A 12,166-nucleotide genomic window follows, 5' to 3' on the forward strand; every position below is an offset into this window, starting at 1 on the left:
TCATAAAATACACACTTCTTAAGTACATTGTTAGTTTACTTTAAACGAAATGATCAAATTGAATTAGTTTTAAAAATTAAAGAATTAAATTGAATCAAAAAAATTAAATGATCAAATTAAATTTAAATAATAAATTAGAGCAAGAAAATTATTTTAACCTTATAAAAAGTAATTTTTCTTTAAAAAAAGAAAAATAATTGATATTGATTATAATTAAACCCGAAAAGTCAAACACATGCTTCTCGAAATCACTGAACAATTGCTTAAAAAAAAAATCACTGAACAAGGAGAGAAGGTGACTACATTTAATTTCTTTCCCCTCTTAGATACACATACATCAATTGGTGATTTAACTGTGTTACGCCAAAAAAAGAAAAAAGGAGGGAAGGTGACTAGGATAAGAAACTTATAATCTTATTTGATACAATACACCTATGACACATTAAATTGTAAAATTTTTCCTTACTTTAATTTCCTTACGTGGTCGTTAACCGAACACATAATCATGTTACATGTGATATTACATGTAATCTTTGTTTGAGTAGAATTATATATAAGAAAAAGTTTATTTTTAAAAAAAAAGTAAAATCGACGTCGTATTATTTTTGAGGATTTTTTTAAAAAAGGTTTTTTATCTTTTAAAATGATGGCCAAGATTTTTTCTTTTTCTACTTTTTTTCCTTCTTTCTTTGTTTTGCCCCTTTCTTCTTTCTCCTATTTGTCTCTATCCCTCTTCATCTTTCTTATATCCCACCAGTGTGCCATCAATGGTGTTTTATTTTTTTTCTCAATGGTTGGACTAAATGAAAACAAGTTGGATGAAAGAATAGATATGAACCAACAAAATCTTAACAACAAAACATCAAACCAAAAAATCGAGAAAACAAAAACACCGATTTGAACACATCTCCACAAAAAAAACCCAAAATCCCCCCAAAAACATCAAACCACAACAAATAGTAACAATAAATCTGAATATGAAAGCAAGAAAAGCAAAATTGATTCTGTTTGGTGGACTTCACTCGGTTTCACGGTTGGGTCTCGGAGTCGCTAACGACGAGTGAGAGCTCCAGGGTGGACTCGATGCAGTGGCCGCGAGTGAGGATGAGGGAGGCAATGGAGGAGGCAGCGATGGTGAAGACAACAACGCAACGCTTCTGGTTCATGTTGATTTTCATGTGCCAACGACACCAAATCTTGGTTGGGGCAAACATGCATCCACCACGACACACGTTTCCGAAGGCTCCCTAGGCAACACAATGGGTTCTGTCGCCTTGGAACACGAGGGATATGGGAGACGGCACGATCGGTTCCCCAGAACTCGACAGAGGTCTAGTCGTCGATGCGGTGGTTGACGACATAGGGTTGTCAACTATTCTTGTAGATGTTGGAGTGTACGAAGTTGATGATGGCCGGGCGGATGGAGGACTTCATGAGTAATGACATTAGGGATAGGGACGGTGGCAGAGGTGTTGGTAGCCATGTCACTGTCGAAGGTCTGCGCAGTGACGAGAGAACGTGTTGTTGCGGCCATTGCGAATGAGAGTGAGGAAGAGCTCTCTACCTAGGGTTTTGGGGGGGGGGGGTTCAAGGGAGTTAGTACACGTGTAATCCTAGTCAAACAAAGATTACATGTGGCACCACACATCGCATGCCTACGTGTCCAGTTAACGACCACGTAAATAGATAACGGATTTCGACTAATGGCAGGGATCTCCAACAAAAGTTTTCAAATATTAGGGACCTGATTGAAAGAAATTTTTTATTAAGGATCAAATGTAAAAGTCTAGTATATATTAGGGACCGAAATATATTTAAACCAACTCAAAATTAATGTTAATACATGAAACTCTTTCTATCATAAAACAAAACAAAAACATATTTACTAATATATTTCTATTTTATGTACATTAATTCAAGCTCTCCTCAATGATAAAGGAATATGTTTTTTGAAACTTTAAAGTTATAGTTCCATTTTCCTAAACATAATTACTACCAAAATTATTTTGCTGTTTTCTTTTGTTGCTTTTCCACTGATAAAAAAATGATAATTCTATTATTATTATTTTTATCAATAATTATTGGCTATAAAGATTTGTTGAATATATATATATATATATATATATATATATATACTTTCTTGTTGGCCAACTTGAAATTTTAACATTGTGGGTGGAAACAATGTTGAAATAAATATAAAAGTGTTTAACCTTGTTCAACATGCAAAGCATGCTGCTAAATGACCACATGGGAGAAAGCAATCCCTTTGAGTATCAAAGCAAATGCTGGAGTTCATTCCTAGTTTTCCCTTCCATAGAAGAAATCCCTGCAAGCCACATTGTGAGATCCTCTTCTTCATTAGAGAGTGATTCATAAGATAAACCCCAACTAGAAAGAAAATCATCTTTATTAGGCAGTAGTGGAGCTTGTTCTAAAATCACTTGAACTTGTTGGAATCCTTCCCTTACTTCACCATTAGTTAGGAACATTTTGAAGATTTTCAGGGCAAGTAAGAATAGCAAAGCCACCTGTATTAATCACATTATGTACATTTACAAAATTGAGTCCTTTCCAAACTTTTGACCAAGTTCTTTTCACTAATTAGAAGATTTTCAAAGCTAGTTATAGTACCTGATGTTGTGAAATTGAAATATATGATCCATCTTGGTTCATAAGACTCATTCACATCAAACCTTTCTTCATCAGAAACACCCTGAAAGATAGATCAGTTAAAGTTAAACAGATGTTGAAACTTCCATATACAGGATATGCTTGTATTTAGATTAGGGAAATGCTATATATATATGGACAACTAATGTGCCTAACCATTGTATTACATGCGAATTTGTGCAGAAGAGTTATGCTGTGACACAAATCCAACTATAAAATTTCTAAAATGTAATCCAATAGAAAGTCAAAACTATTAGATGGTGATCATAAAACTAAGGGAATCATGAGAGGATGAATGCATGACATAAAAGGTTTATTGTTGATTTAATATTGGTCTGTAAGTGGCATGGGATATATCTTAGACACAATAAAATTTGGGACTTTATAAGATGTTGGTTTTATTTAAATCTCTACGTTCAATACAAGCGTGAAGCGTCCAAACATTATGGTGTGAGGCTGAGCTTGCGTTTTGCAGCACTTACTATTTGTTCTCAAAATTAAAACAAATTTCCAAATTGAATCTGGACAACATGAAAAGAAGTAATCAGACCAAATATATACGGCTTTAAACTAGTCATTATTTTTAAATTTTTTAATGCACAAGTATTGTTTTAAATTTAATTACGTTTGTGATATGTAGATTCACACCCCTTATTTTTATTTATGCACCCCATTCCTTTTTTTTAATATTTTCCCCCAAATTATCCTAATACAATATTCTTCTTCTTCCCAAATAACAAAGCACACCCCCTTCGTTAGACCTTTTATTTTTAGAAAAATATTATAAAATTGTGTTAGCAATTTAAGTGCTTCGTATAAAAGGATTGTGTGTGATGTTGAACTGCAAATTGATTCAATTGCAGTGGTTCAGAGTATATTAGGAGACACAATTGGGAGTGCTAGCGGGTGGAGTCTTGTTGCGGCAATTCGGAGATTCATGCTTTCCTTTAAGAGGATTAGAGTTTATCATATCTATCGTGAAGGGAATGTGTGCGTGGATGCTTATATAAAAAATAATTTAAGTAAAAATACGGGGATAGTTTGGAGGAGAAAAAAGAAGAAGTGTAAAAGTAAAAAAGGAGAATGAACTAGCAATAGTCAGAATTTGTTAGTGGAAACAATATTGATGGCCCGAAATGGGAGGAGCCCAGCAAAATCAGTAAAAAAGAAATGCTTACGTGTCGCACATCCATTGGCTGGGATGACGAATGACAAACCGAGATTTTCTCAAGTAAAACGACAATCCCCAACATCGTATTGTCTCTCAATCACTTCACGCACACTGTCACAGGTGTAGCGGCGAAACTGAGGTCGTAGAAAGAATGGCGAAAACGACGTCGTTGTTGCTCTTTACACTGCTCCTCTTCGGAACCTTAGCTCTCATCCAGGTCTCAATTTCTCCATTCCAATTTTAGATTTACTCCGATCTCTCTAGGATTAAGGGAATAATGGGTCAACAAATTGTGCTTGAGATCGATATTCATTTTTATCAGAGGAAAAATCTATTATTATATCATCTTAATTTGAAACAAATTTCATGTTATTGAACTTATTAATTTGCAATTGGGTTTTGGTTCACATTTAATCTTTCCCCCCTTTTTTATTTTTATTTAATTTTGTGGTCAATGTGTGGGTTCGCAGGCGAAGAAATCGAAGGAGGATTTGAAGGAAGTGACCCACAAGGTTTACTTTGATGTTGAGATTAATGGAAAAGAAGCAGGTCATTGAGCTTAATTAATTCCTCCTTACGCCTTTTATTCACTTTGTGTTAGGTCTATGTTTTGCTTTCATTTATATGATTCAAAGTAAAGTGAGATGATTGAGTAAACTTACTTCTGATTAGGGTAATCTTCTAAAAGTTAATTTAGTGTACACACACACACACAAGGCAAAAATTTTGTCACAAGGCAAAAATTTTGTCTCTTTAAAAAATAATCTAAAAAATACTTGCTAATATATTTAATAAAGAGTCTCACTTAAAAAATACCAAGATAAATCATCATAATTGAAATGATAAATAAAAAACTGTTAATCCTAATCTATCTAAATTCTTCCCCTTCCTTCTTGGTCATCGTCATTGAAAAATGCAACTTCTAATTCTTGTTCATCAAGGGATAAATTAGCAACTTCAAGAATTCTATTATCATTAAGTGATTCAAACTCATCTCCTATAATGTCCCACATTTTAGTTTCTCCTTGATGATATTGTGGGAAATTTCTTGAAAGAAGACGAAGATTACTATGAACAAAGACTGGATCCTCTGCCTAATGAGGTGTCATCTTATTTCTTTTGATTGAATGAATGAAAGAGTAAGTACTTTAGTTTCTTTCACAACATGATGATGAACAAGGTTGCCCTAATAACTTAAGAGCAATCTTTTGAAGTGTAGGTGCATGAGCACCATGAATTAGTCACCAAGACTTTGCCTCCATTAGACCTCTATCCCTTAAAAAGTCAATATCATCAAAGCTTCTCTTCCACCAAAAAAGTTTGCAAACTCTACATTCACTTGCCTTCTTTCATTATCATCATCAAAATACCTTTTGAAGCATTTCAATCTTTCATGAGTAAGTTCTCCATCTTGGTGTGGAGGAATTCTATTTGAATCTTCACTTAGCCATTCATGACTATAATATCTATAATAAAAAAATGATTATAAATTAATATAACATATAGAAACGTATGAAAAAAATAGACTTCATAAATGAAAGAATATAATGTATCACCATGGATTCAAAGAATGAGCTAAACAATGAAGATGTGAGCTACTCTTAGTCCAACGGTCAATTAATATTTTATGTACTACCTTATAAAAGGTAGATTCTTCACCTTCTCCCTTTCTTTCATGTCGATATATGACCTTCACATTTTCAATCATTGAGTTCCACATTTCATACACCAAATGAAGACAAACTACATCCGTATCTGTTTTTCTAAGAATATCATAGATAGGAGTAGTGAAAGAAAGTATATAATCAACCTTGTCCCACCAAATGTCATCCAATGCTGTCTCTTTCACAAATTTTGCCTTGTTAATATCATCTGCCTTATAAGAAGACCATTGCTCACTAATAACCATCTATTGAAGTCCTTTTTTCAAATGTTTAAACCTCTTTAGCATCACTATGGTGGAAGCAAATCTTGTGGGAGCAAGAGCTAGCAACTTCAATGTGTTGAATGAATTGAACATTGATAGTCTCATAGAATGACCCATGATAAAATTTCTAACATACATGGCAACGTTAGTCATCTGTGTGATCCAACAACATTATTCATAAATCTCATTATTTTTTTCTGTGTTCTTGGCTGCGCATATATTTTTCAATGCAAGATTTAAGGTGTGCACAACACAAGGAGTCCCATAGATGGAAGAAAACTCAACCTCTATGATCAAACCTGTTGCCTTACATACAGGTGCATTATCAGTAAGTAACAATTTATACTCCATTCGAGTGACCAACCTCTATAATTACATCCCTCATTTGTTCAACTATGAAATCCCTATCTTTTACCTCATAAGAACAATCTAAGGCCTTTGAAAACATCGGTCCACTCTTGGTCATAGACTCACAGCCATGAAATTGATAAGAGGTCTTCTCTGAGGATCACTCCACCCATCATTTACAATACTCACACCTTTTTCTTTCCATGTATTTTTTATTGGTTGTAATAGGTTCTCTACATGTCTTCTTTCATTTGCAAGTAAGGTTGTTCTCAACTTATTGTAACCTGGAGGTTGATACCCAGGTATACAATTATTGTTGGCAGCAAAAGAGAATGCCTTCCTATAGTGAGGATTCCTTGCTAAATGAAATGCTAATCCTGAAGAATAAAACATTCTGGCAATTTCATAATCAAGGGTCTATCTAGCTTGCATATTAAAAAAACCTTCAAGAGTCTTTATCTTTTTTGGATCAACATTGGTTGTCTCTTGGTTAGACATCGGAGGTAAAGAGACATGTTTTTTCTTTGACCTCTCTATTCTTAATGTAGTCTCATTATCCATCTTTGTAAGTTCCGTAGGGTTTGAAGGAGTTATCTTCTGACAACTTCTAACTCCTTTTCTTGTAATTTTTAGCAAGTGGGTCCTTACTCTAGTGTAAGACCCATTAAAAACTATTTCACAGAAATTGCATCTAACTTCAAAATTTCCACAACCTCCACTTAGACCTTTAATCTTTGAAACATAATTCCATAAAGGTTTGGTGTCTTCACCTTGTTCTTTAACTTGATTAGAAATATCCATCTCTACGATTAATCAATATAAAAAAATAAAAAATAAGAACACAATGACCAATTTAAAAATAATAAAAAAAACTATGAATGGTTAACTGTTATATTTAAAAACTACTATCAAATTAGGATATAAAATTAAAATTCAGAAAATATTAAATGTATTAGTAGGTAAGAAAGTAAAGAAAAAAAATATTAAACTAAAAATTCTTACGAGTTTACGAAAGATGAAGAAAAAATTATAAATATTGGAAAGTAAAGAAAAAGTTTCAAAGGTGCAAACCTTACAAAGTTACAATGCACCCAGTTAGAACCAAAACAGTAAGTAAGAGGTCAGCAATCACAAACGCATCAAACAGCAAGTCAGAGTCAGCAACCATAAATGCTACAAAAGTCATAAACTGAACAAATGGCGGGAACAACAAACTCAAACCAATAACAAATAGACATGAACGGGGGAACCAATAACAAATGGCGACACGTGTCTAGTGCATGTCCGTGCCGTCAGCGTATCGGAAACGGGGACATTGCTATTTGGGGCCATGTCGGTGCTTCACACGCGTGACATGTTTTTTTCCTTATATTTCGGTGGAGGCTACTTTGTACCAATATCATGGTCAACAAAAAAAAAGAGGGAGTGATGTTTTCTTTCACATAAATTGTTTCCCATGACCAAGTATTAAACTCATTTAACCAACAATCCACCTATGGTAGCAGGAATAGTTTGAGTCATAATAGCTAAAATATTCGTTTCAAAAGTTTGATATTTGGTTCATGGAAGTGATTTGGGATTGTTGTGATGTGAGTGGAAGTGTGTGTGTGTGAGTAGATTCTTTCTTATTAATGAATTAATGAATCCTTATAGCAATCCTAAATTATCAGAATTCCCTATTTCCCTGTATCTGTAAAAATTTTAGGTAGAATCTAGGTTGAACTTATCTCTGATGGGAAGTTGGTAGGGGAGCGACATTGCCATTTTGTTAGAGGTGTAGTTTATTTTTTGTGCTTGATCAAGTATCCTGTTTTCATAAGTAAAGCTGTAAGATTAACCCTCAGGCTGGGGATGGTGGTTAGGTAAAACCCTCCCAGAATGGCTACTAAAATTACAAGTAAAATTCACCTAGGGTCAATAGTCCACTTCTACTATAGTTGATAGATGAGTCTTTGTTTCATTACTCCTTTTACCTGGAATTTTGGGTATCAAAATTTGACCTTTGGTATTTTTGCTGTGATAATTGACTTTCCAGGTCGTATTGTGATGGGTCTTTTTGGAAAGGCTGTTCCAAAAACTGCAGGTTGGATTTTCGTAGTCTCTATTTTAATTCTTATTAATTGTCATTGTTAGCATTAACTGAAGCATTGTTTTGATTTCCCTTTCTGCAGAAAACTTTCGAGCTCTTTGCACTGGTGAGCTTGTTTCTTCTGCTTCTATGCATTGTTATTTTCATATAATTAGAGAACTTCTTTCAATCCTTGTATTGGGTTTCATCTTCAGCTGTGTTACAGAAATAAGTGAATAAATAGATTCACTCAATGTAAGAACTGATGAGTAACATTTGGCCTGTAATTAGACTGCTGTACTTATGAGAACAAATTGATTACAGATGTATTAGGATATAGTTGAGTTCTTAGAGAAGGTGGATTATGTTTTATTCACTTGTTTCTTTTCACTGATGTTTGAGTTTAATAACATTTCCTCCTCCCTTTCTTAATAACATTAGATAAGGATATCACTATTCACTGCTTGAATTTATAAGGTGCCTATGTTCATCTTACAAATTGAAATATATTATATTTACTTGATACTTAATTTTACATTTACTCTTGTTTGGTCCAAATTATTAGGGGAAAAGGGAACTGGTAAAAGTGGCAAGCCTCTCCATTACAAAGGTAGCTCATTCCATAGAATTATTCCTAGCTTTATGCTCCAAGGAGGTGATTTTACACATGGCAATGGTATGGGTGGAGAATCAATTTATGGAGAGAAGTTTGCTGATGAGAACTTCAAGTTAAAGCATACTGGACCAGGTAAAATTCTTTCTTCAATTTTCTCCTTTTACTTTTATAGTTGTTTGCTAAACATAAATTAAAATGAATCTATGATGGGATTAAAGCTTTTTTGTTATGTTATGTATGGACAGGACTTCTATCAATGGCAAATGCTGGTCCTGACACCAATGGCTCACAATTTTTCATTACAACCGTGACAACTAGCTGGTAATTAAACCTAGATCAATAGCTTATTGCAGAAGAAAACAAATATCAAAATCTTATGTTCTACTGCTTACTAAATTATTTTGCTCTTTTCATTAAAGCATATTTGTAGTGCATAATACTTTGATTCTGCTATGATCTTATGACATACATCAATTTATGAAGGCCTGTATTTCCTGTAACCATTTATGCAGATTGTGCAGTGTGACTTTAGATATACGAATGAGTTTCTTTGGCATTTTATTTGTCATAAATGTTGTTGCCATGCATTAAGAAACTACTAACTATTAATATATACATCTATTTGATAGGTTGGACGGAAGGCATGTTGTTTTTGGTAGAGTTCTTTCTGGATTGGATGTTGTTTACAATATTGAAGCTGAAGGAACACAAAGTGGCACTCCCAAGAGCAAGGTTGTGATTGTTGACAGTGGTGAACTCCCTCTATAATTGTACTTCCTTGATTCTCAACCAGGAATAGTTGAAGGTGTTATCAGTTTTCATTTCGATTCCATCTACGAGACTACTTAACTTTTATAAGCATGTTCTAATAGATCAATGGTTAGTTGTATGTTTGTGATACTCAGTAGATGAAGTTTCCCCCTAATGATAAAATGAAAAATGGCATTTGTGAACATGAACTTTGTAGGGGGAAATCGAAGTGAACAACATGGCTGTCAAATATTAGCATCAGCCCTTAATGTGGAGGATCTTGAGCTAGGAAAGAAATTGGCACACCATCAATGTATGTTCTGCTGTTATGTTGTTATGTTGCAATTAGTGTAACATCCCATTTTTCATAAACTAATTTAAAAAGAATTGTTATTTATAAATAAATAGAATTTAAAAAAAAATATCATCTTTTTATAAAGAAATAAATAATGAGAAATAATGGTTTGAAGAAAAAAAAAGATAATTAATTTATTCATTTGATAGGGAATAAAATAGAATTCCTTTTTATAAAATATTAAAAAAATAAATAAATAGAGTAATAATAAGTTGTGTGTACCCTAGGTATAAATATCGATGTCAGGTCAGTTTTAGACTGACGATTTCTCTTCTTTTCCTCATATTCGTTTTCTCTCTTCTCCTCTTCAAAACCCTTTCTTTTTCCCACAACCCACAAAACCTCTCAGAAAAACGATGATCTCGGACTCATTCACCATTGGATCGTCGTGAAATTTGAGTACCACGTTTGCAACCCAATTTTGAACACTCTCACCGTTGGGAATTGCAAAAGCATGTCAGAGCTAAGAGAAATACCCTTCGCACCGTAGCTTTCTCTTTTCTCGCTGAAACCCAAAACGGTCTCAGTAAAATTACGATCCCGATTTCTTTAACCGTTGGATTTTAATGAAATTTGGATATGTTGTTCGAAATTCAATTGCGCACACTTTCACCGTTGAGATTTGCGAGATAATATTTGTGGAGGAAGAAAAAGGAATCGCATGAAAACAATACAAGTGGATGCTTCAATCTCTTCTTCGTCTCTCTGATGTTTGGGAATTCTATCGGAACTATCGGAGGAATAACTGGAGGAATCTCAGGAAACCGCTAGAGATGTCGCTATCACTATCGAAAGACACGTGAGTCCGCTCAGAGGTAAATGATGAGTTTATCGCAATTGGGGGTTAGAATGAACATGTGTAGGGATCCTTAGATAACTAAATTTGAATTTATTTTGGGATGTTTATTGAATTATAATTTTCTCTTTATGATTATAAATACAATATTATTGTGTTCTATGTACCAATTGATGTCCTGATGAGAATTGATTGATAAACTTGAGTGCTCTTGATGTCTTTGTGTTTAACTCATGAATTTGATTAATTGATTTTGATATAATTGTGAGAAACTATTTTAGGGATTTTACACCCCATGTTGTGATAAAATCTTTTGTATAAATTGTTATGTTGAGATTATGAAATGATGATTCAAACTGTGATTATGTGATAAATTGAACATGTGACGGATGATGAAATACATGTGTATTGAGATGAGATGTGTGTATTGAGTTGTGAACTATGAACTGTGCAATCACACAATTGTAAGACCCTTTAAGGGTGACGAGTATTGTGATGAGATCCATTGTAGGAACCCGACGAGTTAAAATGATTTTGAAAACAATTGAGTAGTTTTGTATATTGCATAGTTCATAGGTAAAGTGAATATGATTCATGAGAGGTGATAACATGCTATTTTGAGATTATACCATTGTGATCGAGATCGAGTGTATGTGATAAATTGTGTATGTATGTGATTGAGATGTTATGTGCATTGAGTATTAACTATGAATTGTACAATCACACGACTATAAGTCCCTTTAAGGGCGACGAGTTAATGCTAAGTCCCTTTAAGGGCGACGAGTTAATGCTAAGTCTCTTTAAGGGCGACGAGTTAATGTTAAGTCTCTTTTTGGGCAACGAGTTAATGTTAAGTCCCTTTAAGGGCGACAAATTAATGTTAAGTCCCTTTTAGGACGACGAGTTAAAGCTATTTTGAGAACAATTGAGGAGTCGTGTGTTTTGTACAGTTCATAGATAGAGTCTGTGTGCTAAAATGTTTTCTGGGTTAGACCTGAATCAGGAGGGAGAGGCCCTGACGGACTCTTTGGAGTGTAGGCCTTGGGGGTCACACGGTTTGAGTGCTCCTTTAAGTCTATGTTGAACCCATATGGTTGGAGCATTCTCGCAAAACACTGACCCTGACTGGTCTCCCTATGATATTACCTAGTGAGAGTGACTTGACTTACTAGTGTGTGGTTTGTCTTGTCATGTACTCCTAGGCACCCGACGAGGTTTTTCACTGACATGGTACCACATTGCATATAAGCTTGAGTCTTAGCATAATTGTTGCATACGCTTGCTAATTGTTTATTATGAAATTGATGTGTTATTATGTCTTGATCGGAGTGTGTGATTCTTGTGTATTGTGATTAATGATTGAAAAGTGAATTTTGAATGACAAAGTGATGAAATAATGTGAGATATGCTAAGTAAATTGTATTTGGCTACTATATGTTGTCTTGTTTCTCTCTAGTAGTTAGGA

The 12,166-nt window shown here is 34.1% G+C and overlaps 1 protein-coding gene across 1 annotated transcript; it reads left to right on the forward strand.

The window, feature by feature from the left end:
- Positions 1-3,903: 3,903 nt before the first annotated feature.
- Positions 3,904-9,887, forward strand: LOC114376289 (peptidyl-prolyl cis-trans isomerase CYP20-1). Its single transcript, XM_028334344.1, has 7 exons — positions 3,904-4,058; positions 4,312-4,390; positions 8,152-8,199; positions 8,288-8,311; positions 8,750-8,932; positions 9,046-9,121; positions 9,430-9,887. Exons 1-7 carry the CDS (start codon positions 3,993-3,995, stop codon positions 9,566-9,568), a joined length of 615 nt encoding a protein of 204 aa, XP_028190145.1. The 5' UTR covers positions 3,904-3,992; the 3' UTR covers positions 9,569-9,887.
- The last annotated feature ends 2,279 nt before the right edge of the window (positions 9,888-12,166 follow it).

Source organism: Glycine soja, chromosome 11 (assembly GCF_004193775.1).
Source record: "Glycine soja cultivar W05 chromosome 11, ASM419377v2, whole genome shotgun sequence".
Lineage (NCBI taxonomy): Eukaryota > Viridiplantae > Streptophyta > Magnoliopsida > Fabales > Fabaceae > Glycine > Glycine soja.

Coding starts and splice junctions, on each gene's coding strand:
- LOC114376289 (XM_028334344.1), top strand. CDS start 3,993: ATGGCGAAAACGACGTCGTTGTTGCTCTTTACACTGCTCCTCTTCGGA. Junction 4,391..8,151: donor GATTAATGGAAAAGAAGCAG/GTCATTGAGCTT, acceptor TTGACTTTCCAG/GTCGTATTGTGATGGGTCTT. Junction 9,122..9,429: donor ACAACCGTGACAACTAGCTG/GTAATTAAACCT, acceptor TCTATTTGATAG/GTTGGACGGAAGGCATGTTG.